Source organism: Lontra canadensis, unplaced genomic scaffold, assembly GCF_010015895.1.
Source record: "Lontra canadensis isolate GAN:19392208 unplaced genomic scaffold, GSC_riverotter_1.0 scaffold23, whole genome shotgun sequence".
Classification (NCBI taxonomy): Eukaryota; Metazoa; Chordata; class Mammalia; order Carnivora; family Mustelidae; genus Lontra; species Lontra canadensis.
In genome coordinates this window covers 7483714-7501381 of record NW_022631017.1, presented here as the reverse complement: position 1 = coordinate 7501381, position 17668 = coordinate 7483714, and the positions used below count along the sequence as shown (strand labels likewise).

At 39.6% G+C, this 17668-nt stretch overlaps 2 protein-coding genes across 18 annotated transcripts in view; one reads left to right on the top strand and one right to left on the bottom strand.

The window, feature by feature from the left end:
- Positions 1–17668, bottom strand: part of TREML1 (triggering receptor expressed on myeloid cells like 1) — a 75932-nt gene that overhangs the window by 27775 nt on the left and 30489 nt on the right. The window lies entirely within an intron of this gene.
- Positions 1–17668, top strand: part of LOC116870481 (adenylate cyclase type 10-like) — a 41015-nt gene that overhangs the window by 6587 nt on the left and 16760 nt on the right. For 12 of the 17 annotated variants that reach the window (XM_032862243.1, XM_032862240.1, XM_032862238.1 and 9 more), the window contains 15 exons: positions 2682–2887; positions 3174–3264; positions 3358–3446; positions 4057–4248; positions 4938–5059; positions 9472–9548; positions 9653–9842; positions 10332–10387; positions 11120–11273; positions 11435–11624; positions 12815–12901; positions 14727–14998; positions 15539–15672; positions 16297–16425; positions 17193–17468. In XM_032862243.1, coding sequence (XP_032718134.1) covers positions 2682–2887; positions 3174–3264; positions 3358–3446; positions 4057–4248; positions 4938–5059; positions 9472–9548; positions 9653–9842; positions 10332–10387; positions 11120–11273; positions 11435–11624; positions 12815–12901; positions 14727–14998; positions 15539–15672; positions 16297–16425; positions 17193–17468 — 2265 coding nt within the window. The remainder of the gene's footprint in view (positions 1–2681; positions 2888–3173; positions 3265–3357; positions 3447–4056; positions 4249–4937; positions 5060–9471; positions 9549–9652; positions 9843–10331; positions 10388–11119; positions 11274–11434; positions 11625–12814; positions 12902–14726; positions 14999–15538; positions 15673–16296; positions 16426–17192; positions 17469–17668) is intronic. The other 5 variants (XM_032862241.1, XM_032862239.1, XM_032862242.1 and 2 more) reach the window with 4 other exon arrangements.

Here is a 17668-nt window from a genome sequence, read left to right as displayed (position 1 = left end):
TCTTCTTTTTTAAATATTTATTTATTTGACAGCACAAGCAGGGGAGCAAAAGGCAAATGGAGAGGGAGAAGTAACAAGAGTGCTTATTATCAGTGGGACTTAAAGCCTGGAACTTTAAAAAACAGTGGGCTTGATTCTGAGAGAGCTCAGCTAGTGATAGGAAGCTGAGCCTCTGCCCTAAAAAAGACAGCACAGAAAATGGTGTGCAGAGATACAGCTTGGAAGCAGAAGTTTGAAAGGCGCCTGTGGCTTATGGGAAGGAGAGTTGGTTACTAATCTCAGAGTTCTTTGAGGGACTTCTCCAGGAACAAAGGAGCTGGCATGTGCCATTTCCCTCCCCTTCCCCTCATCATAAACACACCACTACCTATGGGTTTGCTCATACTGTGCCCTGTCCCCTCCAGCCAGACCTGCCTCAGTCCTGGTTCTGTGGATCCTCTCCCCGAGAAGACCCAGGCAATCCCTGCCAACACTGTATCTCCTGACCTCCCATGGGGGATGCACACACATTGTTAAAATTAGACACCCTGCCCTTGCATGCTGTCCAAAGTGCCAGGTCCTCTGGCCTCTGAAGCAGCTACACATGCCCTGTGGAGGAGGATCAGTGCCACTAATTAAAAGTGCACATCCTGCCCACTACTTTCAAGAACAAGAGATGTAGCTGACTTTCCTAACACACAGGAACAGACGCAGAGTGTTAGGCAGAATGAGGGGACAGAAAAATATATCACAAAGGGGATCTGCTTTCATCTTTATCTTTGTTTTTATATAATGTCTTTTCCCCCCTCTGGCTGCTGTTAGGGTTTTTTCTTTATCACTGGTTTTGGGTAATCTGGTTATGATGTCCCTTGGTATATTTTTCTTCACTTGTGCTTGCAGCTCATTGAAATTCTGAATCTATAGGGTTTGGGGTTTTATCAAATTTAGAAAATGTTCTGCCATTATTTTTCCAAGTAAATTTTTTCTCTCTTCCACCTCCTCTGTCCAATTATACACATATTAGGCTGCTTGAAATTGTCCTACAAGGCATTGATATTATTTCTTTTTTCCTCCTTGTGTTTCATTTTGGATAGTTTCTATTGCAGTGTTTTCACTGCAATATCACTTCCTATCACTGGAGACCTTTTTTTTTTTTTTGTAATCTCTACTTACTCAGTCATTTTCCAGGTTCTTGAATATAGTTATAACTTTTAATCTTTTCTTATTTACTAATTCTGTCATCTGCGTTATTCTGGGTTGGGCTTGATTAATTGATTTTTCTCCTCATTGTGGATCATATTTTCCTTCTTCTTTGCATGCCTGGTTATTTTGGGGTGGGTGCCAGACACTGTGAATTTAACCTTGTTGGATGCTGGATTTCTTTTATACTTCTATAAATATTCTTGTACATACTTCTGAGGTGTGGTTAGCTTAATTTTTTCAGGTTTTGCTTTTAAACTTTGCTGGGACCACAGCAGTGTTTAGTCTAGGGCTGATTTTGCCCCCATTCTGAAGGCAAACCCCTTCTAAGTACTGTGTACCTAATGTCCTGTGAATTATTAAGTTTGACACTCTGGCTAGTGGGAATAGGAACTATTACCAGCCCTGTGTGATAAGGGGATTGTTCCTTCTAAACTTTTCAGGTGGTTCTTTCCCTGGTTTCAGGTAATTTGCTGACACTGATGTACTTATTAGTTCTCAGTACTCAGCTAAAGACTTGTAGGGGATCTGGTACAATTCTCTGGAATTCTCTTTCTCTACACTTCTCTCCAGTACTCACAATGCCCTGCAAACTCTAGCCAGCTTGGCCTCCCAGATCCTAGCTCTGTTTCCTCAACTTGAGGTGTCCTCTGGGCTATACCTGGGCTTCCCTTCCCTGAGAAGTCCTGGAAACTCTTCCATGCAGTAAACCAGCGTACCAAAGGGTTCATCTTGTTTGTTTCCCATCTCTCAGGTATCATTATCCTTTGTTACCTGATGTCCAATATCTTGAAAACTGTTATTTTGTGTGTTTTTTTCTAGTTTCTTCATTTGTTCTGGGAATTATGGTAAATATACCACCTGTTAATCCATCTTGGCCAAAAGTATGTGTCTCTGCAATTCTTTAGAAAGTATTTTCCCTTCGTTTTTAGTTTGGATTGGGTAACTTAACTAAGGGCAGGCTTAACTCGGATATAGTCCTTTATTCCCTGGCAAGCAAACCAATTTTTTAGCAATATTAGCAGTAAGAAATGCCTCAGGATAAGAAAAACAGGAGATAGAATAAAAGTATATGGCAAAGCCCAAGTCTGGTAAAATGCCGATTGGTATTTTATCTGGTAAAATCACTTAGCCTTCATTATATGCTGAGGAGGTGGTATAGTCACTGTGGCAGGAGTTTCTTAGCATAACCATTAGGTCTCTACCATCACGACCTGGTTGTTTATTAGAAGAACAATTTTAAAGAGAGAAATCTTAGAGGCCTAGGATCTCTTGCTTCTTCTTCCATACAACCCAAGTTTATTTGAATGTCTCTGAGTATGCTTATGACAGAAGGAAATCCAGGGCAAAGTAATATTTTTGAAGGTAAGCTCACCTAATATTTTTGCAATAACAAGATTGGCCTGATACATAGAGCAATGTGAGGATTCCAGACCCCACCCTTTGCATAGTTTTCCAGTTGAGTTTGACTATTTACCACTTGTCTCCTTTTTTCTCGATAGGTCTATCTGCAGGTCGGATTTCCCAGGTTATTGTTGGAGACGAGCAACGACAGTACCTCTTGGTGATCGGGCGGGATGTGGATGATGTCCAGGTAGCACAGCGTTTGGCGCAGGCAAATGAGATTGTCTTGTCCTGGAACTGCTGGAAGCTCTGTGAGCAGTACATGTTTGAAGTGGAAATCATGAGGGAGGATGAAGCTGTGAAGGTAGGAGGCTGGTCCCATCCACTGCACGTCCTGAAAAGGCCTTCCTACTGCACAGGGCAGTGCTCTGGTGGTGGTTGCATATGGCTTGACCAAACCAACAACCACTGGAACTCTATTTTGGAGGGAGGTCGGGGATATCCTCCCAGGAAGTTAGATGAGGCAGAACAATGAGGCTGGAAAGATACATGATCAACAAGGGAAATGGCATCCTCAGCCCCTCTGTTAAGGGACCAACAGTAATGCAGTTGGTGGGTGGGCGTACAATTGAGCAGTTTCCTTTCTGTAGTTAAGAGATATGCGGATCATTGACCCGTTTGATTTTGATGAGCATTTTGACAAGTGCCTTGATTACCTGCCACATTACCGGACAAGTGCTGGTAAGTTACTTGGTCCTTTCTTCCCAAGCCCAAAATTTCGAAGATAAATTTTGCATATGGCTGGAGACAATTTGTTTGTTTTCCTTTTCTCAGATACTCTAAGAACTGCCCTGGAGTTGGATCCAGACTCTGCGCTTGAACAAACCCTGCGAAAGCACATAATGAAAAACCTTTTGAAGAAGGTTATTTCCTAGTTCTTGAGTCATCATGTAGACTGTGTGTGTGTTTATGTTGACAGGCCTACATTTATATATGATCTTTTCCTATTAATCCAGTTCATCTTCATCTCCTGCTCTCCGTTGTAATACCAGCAGGTTTCCCCATCTGTACCAATTCCTGTGATGACGTGTCATAATTTCAGATTTCTCAGTTCTAGCAAGTGGGAGATGTATCTGTTTTTCAGTTTGTCCTTTAAGAAACTAGTACATTGTAAACAGGGTAGAGAGTATATGCTTGGTAAATATATGTTGATCAATTGTGTATATATGAATCTATATGAATCCCTTAGTAAGTGATATAATGACTAATAGAATGGGCATATCAAACTAACTCATAAAGAGAAAACATCAAAGTGTGGCAAATTTTATTAGTGAATTAGGTTTAAAGTCAAACAGTTTTAATTCCAAGTGTACTGGTTTGTACATCTATACTTCTCAAACCTGAATTTTAAGTTTTGTGTCTGACATTTGTAAGTTATTTTCTCATATTCATCATGGAATATAGAATTCAGATGCTTAGACATGATACTGAGAGTTGAAGATACAGGCAAGATAACTTACTGTGTCTTTGTAGATTGATGAAGGGCAACCTATGGAGTACATATCCGAATTCCGTACTGTGACTATGGTTTTGGTCAGCCTAGAGTTCAATAAGACAGCGTGGATGTTGCATTTATGTCATCTTATCCAGGAGGCTGCCCTGTATATCTCCACAGTCATAGAGAAAGGGGGTGGCCAGCTAAGCCAGATCTTTATGTTTGAGAAAGTAAGTACAAGAAAACTTGACGCATCAGCATTAAAGGTGAGTGAGGGATAATAGTCTTGTTCCCCACATAACACATAACACATAACACATCTGTAAGGCAAATTTGCTGCTGTTTATTTTGTGACAAGCTATAGGACATCGAAAGTTCGACTAGTAATATTTAAAGAATGAGATGTTCTGGTTAATTTAATTTTCAGGGTAACTAAAGATTAATCTCCATGTCCTTTTTTTTTCAATTCTTGTTGAAAAATCCTTGTCAGAGCAAAAGCATGTTTTTCTCGTTTTTTTAATCAAGTGAGTATAATCAGATATTTCTGATCATTGAGAAGCTTGAAAAAGAGCAGTATCATAATACATGACATTATAGGTAAATAAAAATGTGAGTAGATAGCTCAAGTTATATACTAGAAATGGAATTTTTGAAAAGTTCTTGACATCAGTTTTTCTTGTGTTTTAAACTTCAGTTCTTTGAAGAGTTAGTTAAATCAAGATTTTATTATTTCTTCTTCTTTTTTTAAATCTCCATGTTGATGTGTCCCAGTGTCCATTTCATGAATCCTACTCAACATTCCTAACAGAAAACCAGTGGGGAAGTGCTCTGGCTTCATTCAGGGGAGTTGGTCCAGTTGAGGCAAGCATATTCTTTCCCCAGGTAAACTTCTCTTTTCCTTCTTTGTCATCTGTCCCAGGGCTGCATGTTCCTCTGTGTTTTTGGCCTTCCAGGGGATAAGAAGCCAGATGAGTGTGCACATGCCCTGGAGAGCTCCTTCAGCATCTTCAGCTTCTGCTGGGAGAATCTTGCTGAGACCAAGTGAGAAGGAAGGTGGGGCAGAGAGGAGCTTCTCAGGCCCCAGGGGGGCTCTTCAGGCAGGGTAGGAGGCAGTAACAAGTAGCTGGGGTTGAAGAGTGTCCAGAATCTGCTTACAGGGGAGGGAACATGCTAAGGGAAGTCAGAAAATAAGCTCTATTAAGGAATCATTAGGTACAGAATTAGGTAGTAGCAGTACTCAGGGAAAATGAAGATAAGTTTCTACCTAATGGAGTGGACAAGAGAGGAACCAAATACCCATAACAAGATTTAAGAACAGTGCAAAGGAACAAGCAAATGTATAAATTAATATAATACAAATAATATATCTGTATGTCGTGGGAATGTAGAACAAAGGCTACCTATCTACAGGGAGGGGAGAAGTTGTAGGGCAATTACCAAGATAGGAAGGGACCACCACTGGTTAATACTCTCCTTCCCTTTCAGTCTTAGTGTTTCCTATCCCTTGATTTTTTCTGGAATTCTCATTGATCTCCCTCCTCCTTATCTACCCCACCGTCCCACCTTTTACAAAAGCCTTGTCCTAATAAAGGTATAGAAAATTCCATGTTCCCACTAGTCGCACTATAACAGTGTGGGCTAGAATTTTTCAGATGACTTTTTTTTTTCCCCACTAGAAAGCCCTGAGGAAGGTATATACATATATAAATTTGAAAAGTTATTTTTAACATTAACATCAAGTCAGAGATTTGTTTGCCATACTTATCCAAAATGAATTAAAAATTACATAGCACTTCAACTTAGATAGGATATTTTGTATATGCTACAAGTGTGAATGTTTTTATCCCTCTTTTCCATGTGAGGAAACTAAGGCCACAGAAGAGGAGTTTCTATCATACAGAAGAGCTGATAATGAAACCCAGACCTTCTGTCCTCAAATCCTGTATCATTTTCATTACCTAACAGCTGCCTCTTATAAAATGTAAATACTCTCCAAAAGGGAACACCCATATTACTAATGTGATACTATTGTAGAGGCATTTTAATATCTATAATATTCTTATATTATATATCTTATATCATCTAATATTCTTATAGAGTATTAGTACTGAAAAGGAACTTAGAAATGATCTGATCCAACTTTTTATTTTACATATAGGAAAGATGTTTCAGATGCTTCATAGATAATCAAACTCTTAGCCCAAGGCACATATGTATTGGCACTTCTTTTAAACCTGATGGGATCTGCAGGTACTCCTACAGCCCACTTCCCACTTCTCTCTCTCTAATATAGGTGTGCTGGGCCATCTCTTCCAGTGCTGGTCTCTTCTGCTCTTGAATTTTACATGGACATGTGGCCTTCAAGAGTCCTGCCCTTGGCCTTTACTCCTGAATGATATTCATTTCTCAGATCATAGCTTTGTGCTTTTGGTCTTTTTTATTTTAGAATATAGTAGATTTTTAAGAGCTAGATAGAATCTTGGAGTTCATCTAATCTGACCTCCCTTTTTTTAATCTGACCTTCTGAACTAAAATCTAGAAACTGAGATCCAGAGATTATGTTGGTAAGCTGCATAGCTTGACAATGTCAGAGCCTGAAAGCTAGTTTCCAGGTCAGTGTTTTTTTCCTTGAAGATAATAACTAATTGAGTAATTTCCCAAAGTGTAGTTGGTAGAACATTGGCTCCTTAATAAATCATGAAAAGAAGATTCTCATGGCCTAATGTGTTTGGGAAGTGATGCAAACTATATTTCCTTCTTGGAGGTTCGCAATATACATTAATATCAAAAAGTTCTGAGTAGTCTTATAATAAAGAAACTTGTTTCATCAACATTTCAATCAACATTTCAAATTTACTTGATCACCAAACACTTTTCTCCAGAAAGACCTAAAAACATCCAGAAGAATGACTGTTCTGAGGAGCATATTTTGGGAAATGCTGTACTAAGCAGGTGCTAAAGTTTGCCTTCTTCACCCATGATCCAAGTGTAGAGATGTAACCACAGAGTTGCTTTGTAACATCAGTAGCTGGGACTACAACTCTGGCCTCTGCATGATGTCAGCCTTGCCCAGACCCAAAACCACATTCCTGGTCTCCTTTCCAAGTGACCCTATTCACCTTGGATCATTTTCTAAATTCTTCTTTCTAATCTAGGAAATACTTTCAGTTTTCAGTTCATTTACAGAAAAAGATGATTTTCTGAGTCTTATGATTAATCAGGCTTTTCTGGTTGGTGACTGTTTCTCCAGAATATTTTTGAGACTCAGGGAATGTAGTCTCAGAATCTCATCATTATAATTCTTTGGCACCAGAAACACTTTCTGTATATTTACATATGTTAAAGAATATAGTTTTTTCACCAGTGAAGAACATCTCTTAAAAAAAAAAAAAAAAAGAAGAAGAAGAAGAAGGAACACAGACTACCAGGAAGAGCAAGGGAGAATTCTAAAGTCCAGTAGAAAGAAAGAAATGATCAAATGAGAATAGTATGGTTTGTTCATTCTCATAGCCTTGTTAGTAGCTGAGTTTATTGCATGTGTGAATGCACCCACTTGGCAAGCATTCACGAGCCAGGCACATGCTAGGTGTGATGAATGTAAAGAGAAATAAAATATTGCCTCCTCCACTAAGTAAACAACTAATTTTAATACCATGGAACGTAAGTATAGGAATAAAATGCTACAGGAGCTGCAGCAAATTGCTATGGGAAGACAGAGCCATTCTTCCAGGGGTCATAGAGGAGTCTTGACTATAAAGATAACATTTGAACCAGGTTGAGAAAGGAAGTTCAACATTTGGGGAAAGCGAGAGAGGGCATTTTAGATGAAGGAAGCGTGGTGAAACATCCGAAGATGTTTAGTCTTATTCTTGGTGTGGCAGCAAAACCAAGTGCCTGGTTCAGGTCTTGGGTTTCTCTTACTCCGAACAATGAGCCCAAGAAAAAGTCCTCAATCTTAGCCTTAGAGGAAGGCAGGAGAGTTTTGATGGCATAGAAACAATAGTGTTAGCATTGTTGCCACTTTTCATGCTCTCTGTAAATAACTAAAAATGGTTTATTTGTAGATTTAACTTGAAAGTAATTTGTGCCTCATACCCTCTTTCTCCATCCACATATCTGTCACATGAAATTTTCACATCAAGTAAATTTTAACATCAAGTAAATCTAATTATTCCCTGTTATGTAAGAACTTGCCACCTTTGAGCCTTTGCTTCACCTGGAATGGTTTATGCCCCCTTTTTAAATAATTCCTATTTCTAATGTTTTCCCATTCCTGGCCTAGGTAGGACCATATCTCCCTTCATTTGTCCCTACTGCACACACCATCAGTGCTGTAGCCATCTTGAACCGCTTTAGTTTTGCACAAATACAGCAGGCTTTTCAGAGTCTCTGCCTTTTCCCACTGGACAGAAACTTGTTTCCCTGCTTTCGCAGTCCTTCATCCTGCACAGTCCAATCATACAGCCTCTCCTTCCTGAGTGCTTTTTCTGACTAGTATGAGTTAGTATGTCCATTCTATTTGCTCTGTTAATTGGCTGTGCTGATTTCTAATACATTGTATTTGTCTTGCTGACTTATAAATATGTCTCTTCACCTCCCTCAATTTCTACTACCTTCCCACGGCCTGAGACTGAACTTCTCCAGAGCAAGATAATTTTTTTTTTCAGAGCAAGATATTTTAAACACCTAGCCCAGGACTTGGTACTATACATACTTCTCAGTGTTTGTTAAGTGACTGAGCCTATACACGAATGGATGAATTTTTTAAAAAATTACTCATTTTTAAAATGTATTCCAAAGACTAATTTGCTGTAGGAAGGCTTCCATCAACAGCCTGACCCTCTGATTATTCCTGTACTCTGACATTCTAGCATTATTTGATCAGTTAACCCTGTATTGATAACTGTTGATCTACTTTTCATTTTGGGGTTTTATCTGAGGCAGCATGGTATAGTGGAAATAACACTGGGCTAGGAGTCAGGAGACCTGGATTCTCATTCTCACTGCTTCGTTGATTCCTGCTGTGTAACTCTGGGAAAGTTAATTAGCTGCTTCAGTTGTGGGGTTTTGTTTTTTATTTTGTTTGTCAAATGGGATTAAAATATTTGCCCTACATATCTCACATATTTGTTGTTAATTATCCCTCAAAACATCAGATGAGGTAATCAATTTGAAAGCACTTCAAAAAAACATATATAAACCAACAGATAAAAGGTAATCTTTTTTAGTCTTTCTGCTGATAATAGCTCCCCAACTAAAACTCCATAAATACGGGGACTGTTTTGTTCCTTTTTAACTTTATACACATCATGTGATGTAGACAGACAGCAGTCTCTGGTCTTTTCTATTCTGAGCTCTAAAACTAGATGTCTAGACCTAAGGAGTGACAGCTCTAGTGCCTGACTTGGAGGCTTCTGATGGTATTTACCCACTGTTGCTTTTCCGATCCCCAGGCTTGTTTCCATCAGTATCACCAATGGACCAGTATTCTGTGGCATGATTGGGGCAGTAGCAAGACATGAATATACAGGTAGAATAGGATATTGGATTATTAGCTCTGTGACTTAAGGGGTGAAAGTGGAGGAAATGGTTCAAAAATTCTCCATCCTTTTCTTTACTGTCTCTCTGACACAGTTATTGGCCCAAAGGTGAGCCTTGTGGCCAGGATGATATCTGCTTATCCAGGTTTGGTGTCCTGTGATGAGGTAACATATCTAAGATCCATGCTACCTGCTTACAACTTCAAGAAACTCCCAGAGAAAATGATGAAAAATATCTCCAACCCAGGGAAGATGTATGAATACCTTGGCCATAGAAGATGTATGTGAGTGTCATTAATAGTTTATTCCCATCTCTTTTACAGAATCAGGATATAGGAATCATCAGTGTTTGAGTGTATGAAACTAGAAAGAAAGATGCTTCTAGTCCTAGCCTGCAGGAATAAGAGACATAAGAAGAGGGTTTAGTGTCTGAGATCTTTAGCTTTTCTGTTTAACTCTTAGCTAGTTCCTCAGTGAACTTCTTGCTATCCAACAGGAAGAGAATCCAGTAGGTCACGAATCTGGGTGTTCTTTTTTTCTTTATTTACCTCACAATTAATTTACTTCTCTGGACCTAGAACAATCAGTATTCGCCCCTTCCTGATCCCAAAGATTTTTAATTTTTTAAAACTCTTTTATATAGAACTCTGGACCTTTTCAATTATCTGAAAGTACTTGCTGATGAGACAAGTTGTCTTCTAGCTATTTAGAGATATACATTCTATCTATCCCAATCTGTTACTAGACACGTTTCCCTTTGTCTTTTTTCCCAGAATGTTTGGGAAGAGACATTTGGCCAGAGATAGAAATAAAAATCACCCTTTGTTAGGTGAGTTTTCTACCTTAAATCATATATTTTTTTTCGGCTATAGATGGTTAAATGTGATTTTTTAAAAATGCAAGACTAAGTGCTTCTAAGCATTATATTAAAAAATAGAGAGCAGCCTTCTTACTGAATTTATGTTAATTTTGAAGAGGCCTTGCCATTTCTTTTCCGTGTTGAATGTTTACACTTCAGGTAGAGTCTTCTCGCTTTGCCTGAGAAGTACCAACATTTAGTAAGAATCTTTGTAAGTCAGAGTTCAGCTTTTGAGGTCTGCTTAGCTTCTTGTGGGTCATCTTCAGAGGAAAATTTTTCATCACGAGACAGCTGGGAGAGGACCAAGACTATTACTACACACACTGTATATTTCCTATACTTATCTTAATTTATATCTATTAGTCTATTATCTTTATGTAGCAGTGACCGACTTTGAAGACTAAATTGTTATAATGGAAATTGTTACGAAAAGCTAAGAGGATATAGTAGCTTCCATGTCTGTGTGGTCCCTAATTATTCTTAATGTTATTTCTTGGGCTCTGGGGCAAACCCCCAAGTCCAACACACATTTCTGTATAGTCCAGAGTTGATTTTATGCAAAGGGATGTGAAGCCTCATCAAAGACTGGGATTCTGCCTAGGACTCTAGGGGGGAAAACCATTCTGAGAGTTACCTTTGCAAAATAAATGGAGTGTCTACTAAAATGTGCAGGAGTATTAGGTGCTCCCTGTCTCTCTACAGACCGGGAGAAAGAACTAGAAGCCTTCCAAATGGCACAGCAGGAATGTTTGCACCAGAAGAAGGGACAAGCAGTTTTGTATGAAGGTGGAAAAGGCTATGGAAAAAGTCAGCTGTTGGCTGAAATAAACTTCCTGGCCCAAAAGGAGGGGCACAGGTAAAGACTCCTGCTTTCTGGCTCACCATCTACTTCTCTTGAGGCTCCCTTCCCTTGCTCATGAGACTCTTTTATCATTAGATTCAGCATCCTTGGGCTGGTGAAGTGAGTAACCTCTCTGTAGGTCAAGGGACTCCCAGTGACCATATTACATTCACCAGGGTGTTACCATTGAAGCTGAAGGAAGCAGATTTCAAGCAGTGCTTCTATGCCATCCAGACCCTCATGGCCATCTTCTTTGACATTGATATGTGTCCAGCCTATTACCGGCAAGAGTGCCTACACAAACAGCTCCGTGGGATAGTAGAGGAACCTCTTCACTGCCTTTTTAATGACCTCTTCTTTGTGAAGGTAATGAAGGCGGTGGCCTTCTGAATTGGATTACTAATGTTATTTTTGATGGATGGTTGGACCCAGGACTGTTTTCTAATCTAATGCCCTTAGGCCATATATGTATAGCCTAAAAACACAGTTAACAATGACAAGGTTGAGATTTGAAATCCCTTTGACACCAAAACCCAGGCTTTCTCTTTGTTGAGGAGAGTAGTTCTAGGACTGACTCCAACACTTGCTCATGGAATGTCATGACACAAATCACTTTGTCTGAGCCTACATTTTTTTTTTCACCTGTGAAATGAAGATTATAGTACTTAATGGGATTAGTGCATACATTTGGAAGGAGGTGGTATTTAAGAGATCATAGTATAAATGTGAGTGCTTAATCTGTCAAGCTAACACTGACCAGTTGAGTGTCCCCAGCAATTTTATCCATGTGTTCTCAAGTCAGTTGAAATGTTTTATTCTTTAACCCTAGCCATTAGTTTGTCACTTGGACCAGCAACTGAATCTCAAAAGCTTCCAGAGGTCTAGGGTTTATGCGGTACCCAAGAGTGAGCAGACTAAGAATTCCCTAATCTACAATTCCATTTATTTTTCCTCCATCACTTCTCCTAATCTACCAAGCCTGCAGGGCATTGTATCTAATGGAAAATAGATAAAAGGAAAATCTCCAATCCCTCAGCATAGCCCTGCTTTAAGACAGGCCTTGCCTGGGGCTCTGGCTCTTGCCAAAGTGCTGTAGGAAAAACCTCACTTTGACTCTCAGGTCTGGGGTAACTCACATGCCATGGCCTAGCACAATGTTAGAAGATGCCTGTTGTGATTCTTTCACAGTTTCATGCACTCATTCATTCTGCCATACTTGGAATAACTGGGGTACTGGAGCTGTCCAAAGTGACATTGCTAAGTCCAACCTGTCACTTTACTTCTTAGTCATGACCCTTTAAGGGTTTGCCAGAATCTAGGTATGAAACGGACCTCTCTCTTTCTCTCTCTCTCTCTCACCTCCAGTTGACTTTCCATCTCACTCACTGAACTCTAATTGTTGTTGGAGTGGCATTTGTGACCCTATGCCCAGTCCTATAGAAGAAACCCATTCTCACTCAAAATAGAATCACTCTCTGTTCCCTTTGGAGAACCTGTGTGTTTTTTTTTTAGATTGTCATTATGAATACTAATACATGAATAATTTTCCTGGTTAGTTTCCCTTGTCCTTCAAAGTTTCGCACATGGATGACCTGACCAGACAAAAGAAGGTTAAGGCATGTTTTTTTCAAGTGCTTCAGGAGGTGGGTATTTTTGCTACATACCATTAACTCTTAAAATGTGGAGGTGGCTTGTGGTTATTTTAATCTATCCATAGTACACCTTGACTTAGGCCTATTTGTGACATCTTCATTGCTTCTATCTATCTTTAACCTTGAATCAATCCCATTACACAGAATACAAGAAAAATTCTTTGCTCTTCCCTGATCCTTGGTTCTTCTTTTTTTTTTTTGATGTTCGGGTAGCCACTGTATAGTACATCATTAGTCTTTGATGTAGTGTTCAGTGATTCATTAGTTATGTATAACATCGACTGCACATCACAATACGTACCCTCCTTAATACCCATCCCCCTATTATCCCCTCCTCCCACCCTCTCCTTTCTGAGACCCTCAGTTTGTTTCCCAGGTCCACAGTATCTCATAGTCATCTCCCTCTCTGATTTCTCCCCCTTCAAATTTCCCTCCCTTTCCCTGTATTCCTCTGCTATTGCTTATGTTCCACGTATGAGTGAAACCATATGATAATTGCCTTTCCCTGCTTGACTTACTTCACTCAGCATAATCCCCTCCAGTTCCATCCATGTCGATGCAAATGGTGGGTATTCATCCTTTCTGATGGCTGAGTATTATTCCATTGTATATATGGACCACATCTTCTTTATCCATTCATCAATTGAAGGGCATCTTGGCTCCTCGCACACTTGAACAGTTTGGTTATTGTGGACATTGCCGTTACAAACGTTAGGGTGCATTTGCCCTTTTTTTCCACTATATCTGTATCTTTGGGGTACGTACCTTGTAGTGCAATTGCTGGGTCATAGGGTAGCTCTAGTTGACCCTTGGTTCTTAATGAAATATTAGTAACTTAATTTAAAACAGTGGTTTCTGAATGCAAGCAGATAGCTGTTTTACGTCTTATTTATTACAAATACACTCAAGCCTTAACCCAGATTACAGAGTCAAAAATATCTATTAGCAGAAACTGATGTAGTCATTCTGGAAAGAAATCTAGAAGTTACTCGTCAAATTTTAATAAACTGCATCTTCTAGACCTAGCAGTTCCACTCCTGGACCTATGTCTTGGGTAATCTATTTACTGCAGTGTTTGTGGAGGTGAGGGAGGCATTGGCATGAACTCATGGGTGAACTCTATGCAGGATAATGCAGAAGTTTAGAAGTAAGGGAATAGATGAAAACACTGCAGTACTGAGTGGTCTTAAAAATAATTCTGAATAAAAAGAGAAACAATGAGATTTACACAGTAGCATTTACATAGAAAATTTACTTAACTAAACAAGGATGCACATTTTATAAGAACACAATACAAACAAAAGCATTACAGTGAACACCTTAGAAAGGTTACCTGCTGCAGCAAGGGAGTGGGGAATGTAGATAAAAATGAGTGTATTTTTTTTAAGTTTACATGAGTGGGGCCTGGTAATTGGTAGTTTTAGGAAGTACTCAGGTAATTCTGATGTGCAGCCTGGTTTGAAAGTTACTGATATAAAGTATTATGAATTCCCACAGTCTGAAGCTTTGGCCAAAATGAAATGTTTGAAAGCTTCAAGTTTGATTTGGAGAATATTTTGATGTTCATTTTATTTTTCAGTTAGATTATTTTCTTGTCCAAAGAAAGTACATTTCTTTAGAAATTAGGTATACTTGGCTATATTTTATATTTATGAAATAAAATATTACCTGGCCCTAGGATACACTTTACTCAAAAATCCCAGACTGTGTTGATATTCTATTTAAATTGCTGTTGGGAAATTCACGGTACATTTGAAAATCAGATTACTTCATTTCTAATCAAAGGTTGTCACTGTTTCTTTGCTGTTATTTTCAGGCAGTGAGGGAAACACCACTGATTTTCCTCATTGACGAAGCCCAATATATGGATGCAGCTTCCTGGGAGTTTTTGGAAACATTACTCTCCACCGTGCCCATCGTCATGGTGATGACATTGACCTCTATCTTCACCCTGTGTGGCTGTGCCCAACACTTCCTGCACAGCTCTCAGGCTGTCCTTGTGCCCATTTTGAAGTTGGCAACAACCTCACTGTTGAGAATGGCATGTTGGGAACTGGGGGTGGTGAGCATCCCCCAAGAGCTGCAGATGTGAGTGGCTAGGACGAGCTGGGCACTTCATTAAGGGCAGAGCCAGTGCCATAATATAAGTGAGAAGACACAGGTCTCACTTACCCATGTTGGGGGAAAGAATGGCCTTAGTAACCATGATAAGGCCCAAGATCAGATTTAAGGATAGACAGTCTCCTAGTAAACCATTAAAGGGCTACCTCTCTAGGCCATCATCCAGGTTTTCACAGGACAGTTAGGAATTGGATGGCTTGCTTCTGGTGTCAGTTATATGTGGTCAGGTCACTTTCTAGGGCTCTTTGTAAGGGGACATTAGTTCTTTTTAATAGCAATAAAAACAAAATAGTTAAAGAGAAGTTACTACTAAAATACATTTCAAACTAATTAGAAAAAAATTGATTTTTACATTTCTGTGTTGCTGCTTGCCTCCATCAGTGTATATCATCAAAAGCTGACTTTAACAAAAGAAGAAATATTCCTCAGTATGAAATATCCCTCCCTGTACTTGGCTCTCTTCAAGTGGGCATCTTAGTCAGCAATCCCCTACTTACCTTTCTACAGCTACCTTCTCCACAGGTGCTTTGGAAACCCCCTCTACTGTGAGGTCTTATGCCAGGACCTTCTCTCCAAAGATATATTGCTCTTTCACAACCTCCAAAAGGAGGAGGAGAAGAGCAAATGGGAGACCCTCTCAGGTAAGCTTAGCTTCCAAGGTTCTACTATCGTCCTGCTTCTGGGGTTCATCCTTTTTTATGGCATCACCTGACCCTTATGAGGCATGTGCCCTTTCCCTACTAACATTATAAGCAAGAGGAAGCCTTACTGGCCTGCTTCAGAGACCTTAATCAAGCCAGTCGATCTATTACAGTTCCTTTTTGAGCAGTCCAGGAGGTAGGGATAGGAAAAGAGGATTTATAAACCTAAGAGTTCAATAGAGTATTGCACATTAATTACTGATGAGAAGGATAACATGATGATTTAGACAGGGTGGGAGAAGGGAGGAGAGTGGGAGGAGGAAGGGGCAGAGGTACGTGTAAATCTGGAAAGGCATCCTAGGGTTGTGAGGGACTGTGACATAATAGAAGAGGGAGCTGCTGGAAAGTAAACAGGAAGAGTATAAATACTGGATACCACATGGTAGAGAAAATATTGTTAGTTTCCAAGAGAAAATTAGCAGACAGGAGGGTGGAGAAGCCACTTTAAACATATGCTCCATCTTCATCCTGTTAGTTTCTTGACTAACTTTTTGTAATACGTGCCTTTAAAACTGTAGTCAATGAGCATGGTGTTTTCTCAGTCATAGTCTTCTTTCCCTACAGCCAATGCCATGAAATCCACAATGTATGGTATTCTTCCTGCTGGCTGTGAAGAAGACCAAGAACTTTATATCTGCACAGTCAAGGATAATGTGAACTTGGATACAGTGCTTCTTCCACCATTATTAAAAGGCAAGTCCTTTGAAAACCTCAAGTGAAACAATTACAGATGTCATTGCACTAGTAATTTGGTGATTGAATATTGGTCTCTCATTATCATGCTAGCTCCATTTTCCTCTAAAAAATAAATTGCCTTCTAGAAATAAGTTCTGGCACTGCCCAAAGAGTCCTTTAAAAGATTTGTAATGCTACTTGAGTAATGTTTTACTTAAGTGAGCCCCTTATTCTCTGGGGCTGACTAATGATTGAAGAGTTTTCTAGTTATTTGATAAAAATTGTGTTCTGTGTTTCCCTATTTGCATATTCCCATGCTAGAGGAGGCAGTAAGGAAGGAAGGTAATGTGGCTGAGATTTAAGAAAACCTATCTGTGGTGCTAGTAAAGAGACAGTGTTCTATACATAGCAGGAGTTGAATAGAAAGAGGGCGAAATAAGCTTATAATGATTGATGCGATAAAGAATGGAGAAACCATCAGAATTGAGTAGGCATCATCAGATAGGGGATGTTCTTTTTAGAAATGAGGAAGGTTTTGGTGACCATGGGGAGAATAGTTTCAGTGGTGTGGTGAAAACCTCGTGGTTGCTGTTGATTGAACAATGAATGGGGAATGAGGACAAATGAGGACTTGGAGAAAAGGCTCTCTTGAGAGGTTAGGGTGAGTGGAGAAGGAGAGGACCAAAAGCAAGTCTTTTATTTTATTTTTTTTTAAGTGAACAGATTATCAACATAATGTATTCTATGTTTATAGAAAGCTTGTTCACTTCTCCCTCCCCGCCCAGAAATAGCAGTAAACCAGTTGGATCAGTTGAGCCTAGAGGAGCAGTTACTGGTTAAGTGTGCTGCAGTCATTGGTCACTCCTTCCACATAGATCTGCTGCAGCACCTCCTGCCTGCCTGGAATAAAAACAAGCTACTTCAGGTGTTGAGGGCTCTTGTGGATATGCATGTGCTCCGCTGGTTCAACAGGAGTCAAGAGCTTCCTGCCGAGTCAATATTAGTGCCTTCCTCTATCAAAATTATTGAACAAACCAAAGAGGAAAAGAAGAAAAAGCCAGGTGAGGAAGAGCTGCTTCCTTGTTCTTATCTGAACAGGGAGCCTTGGCTGGGGATAGCTATGTTCAAAAGAACATCAGTATCCTTTATCATGGGCCTCAATTCCCTGAAAATATGGCTAAGAAATGGGGAAAGTGATTGTTTTAATCACAAAAGAGCCGTGATTATAGTGAATGAATAACCTGTATTTTTTTATTTTTTT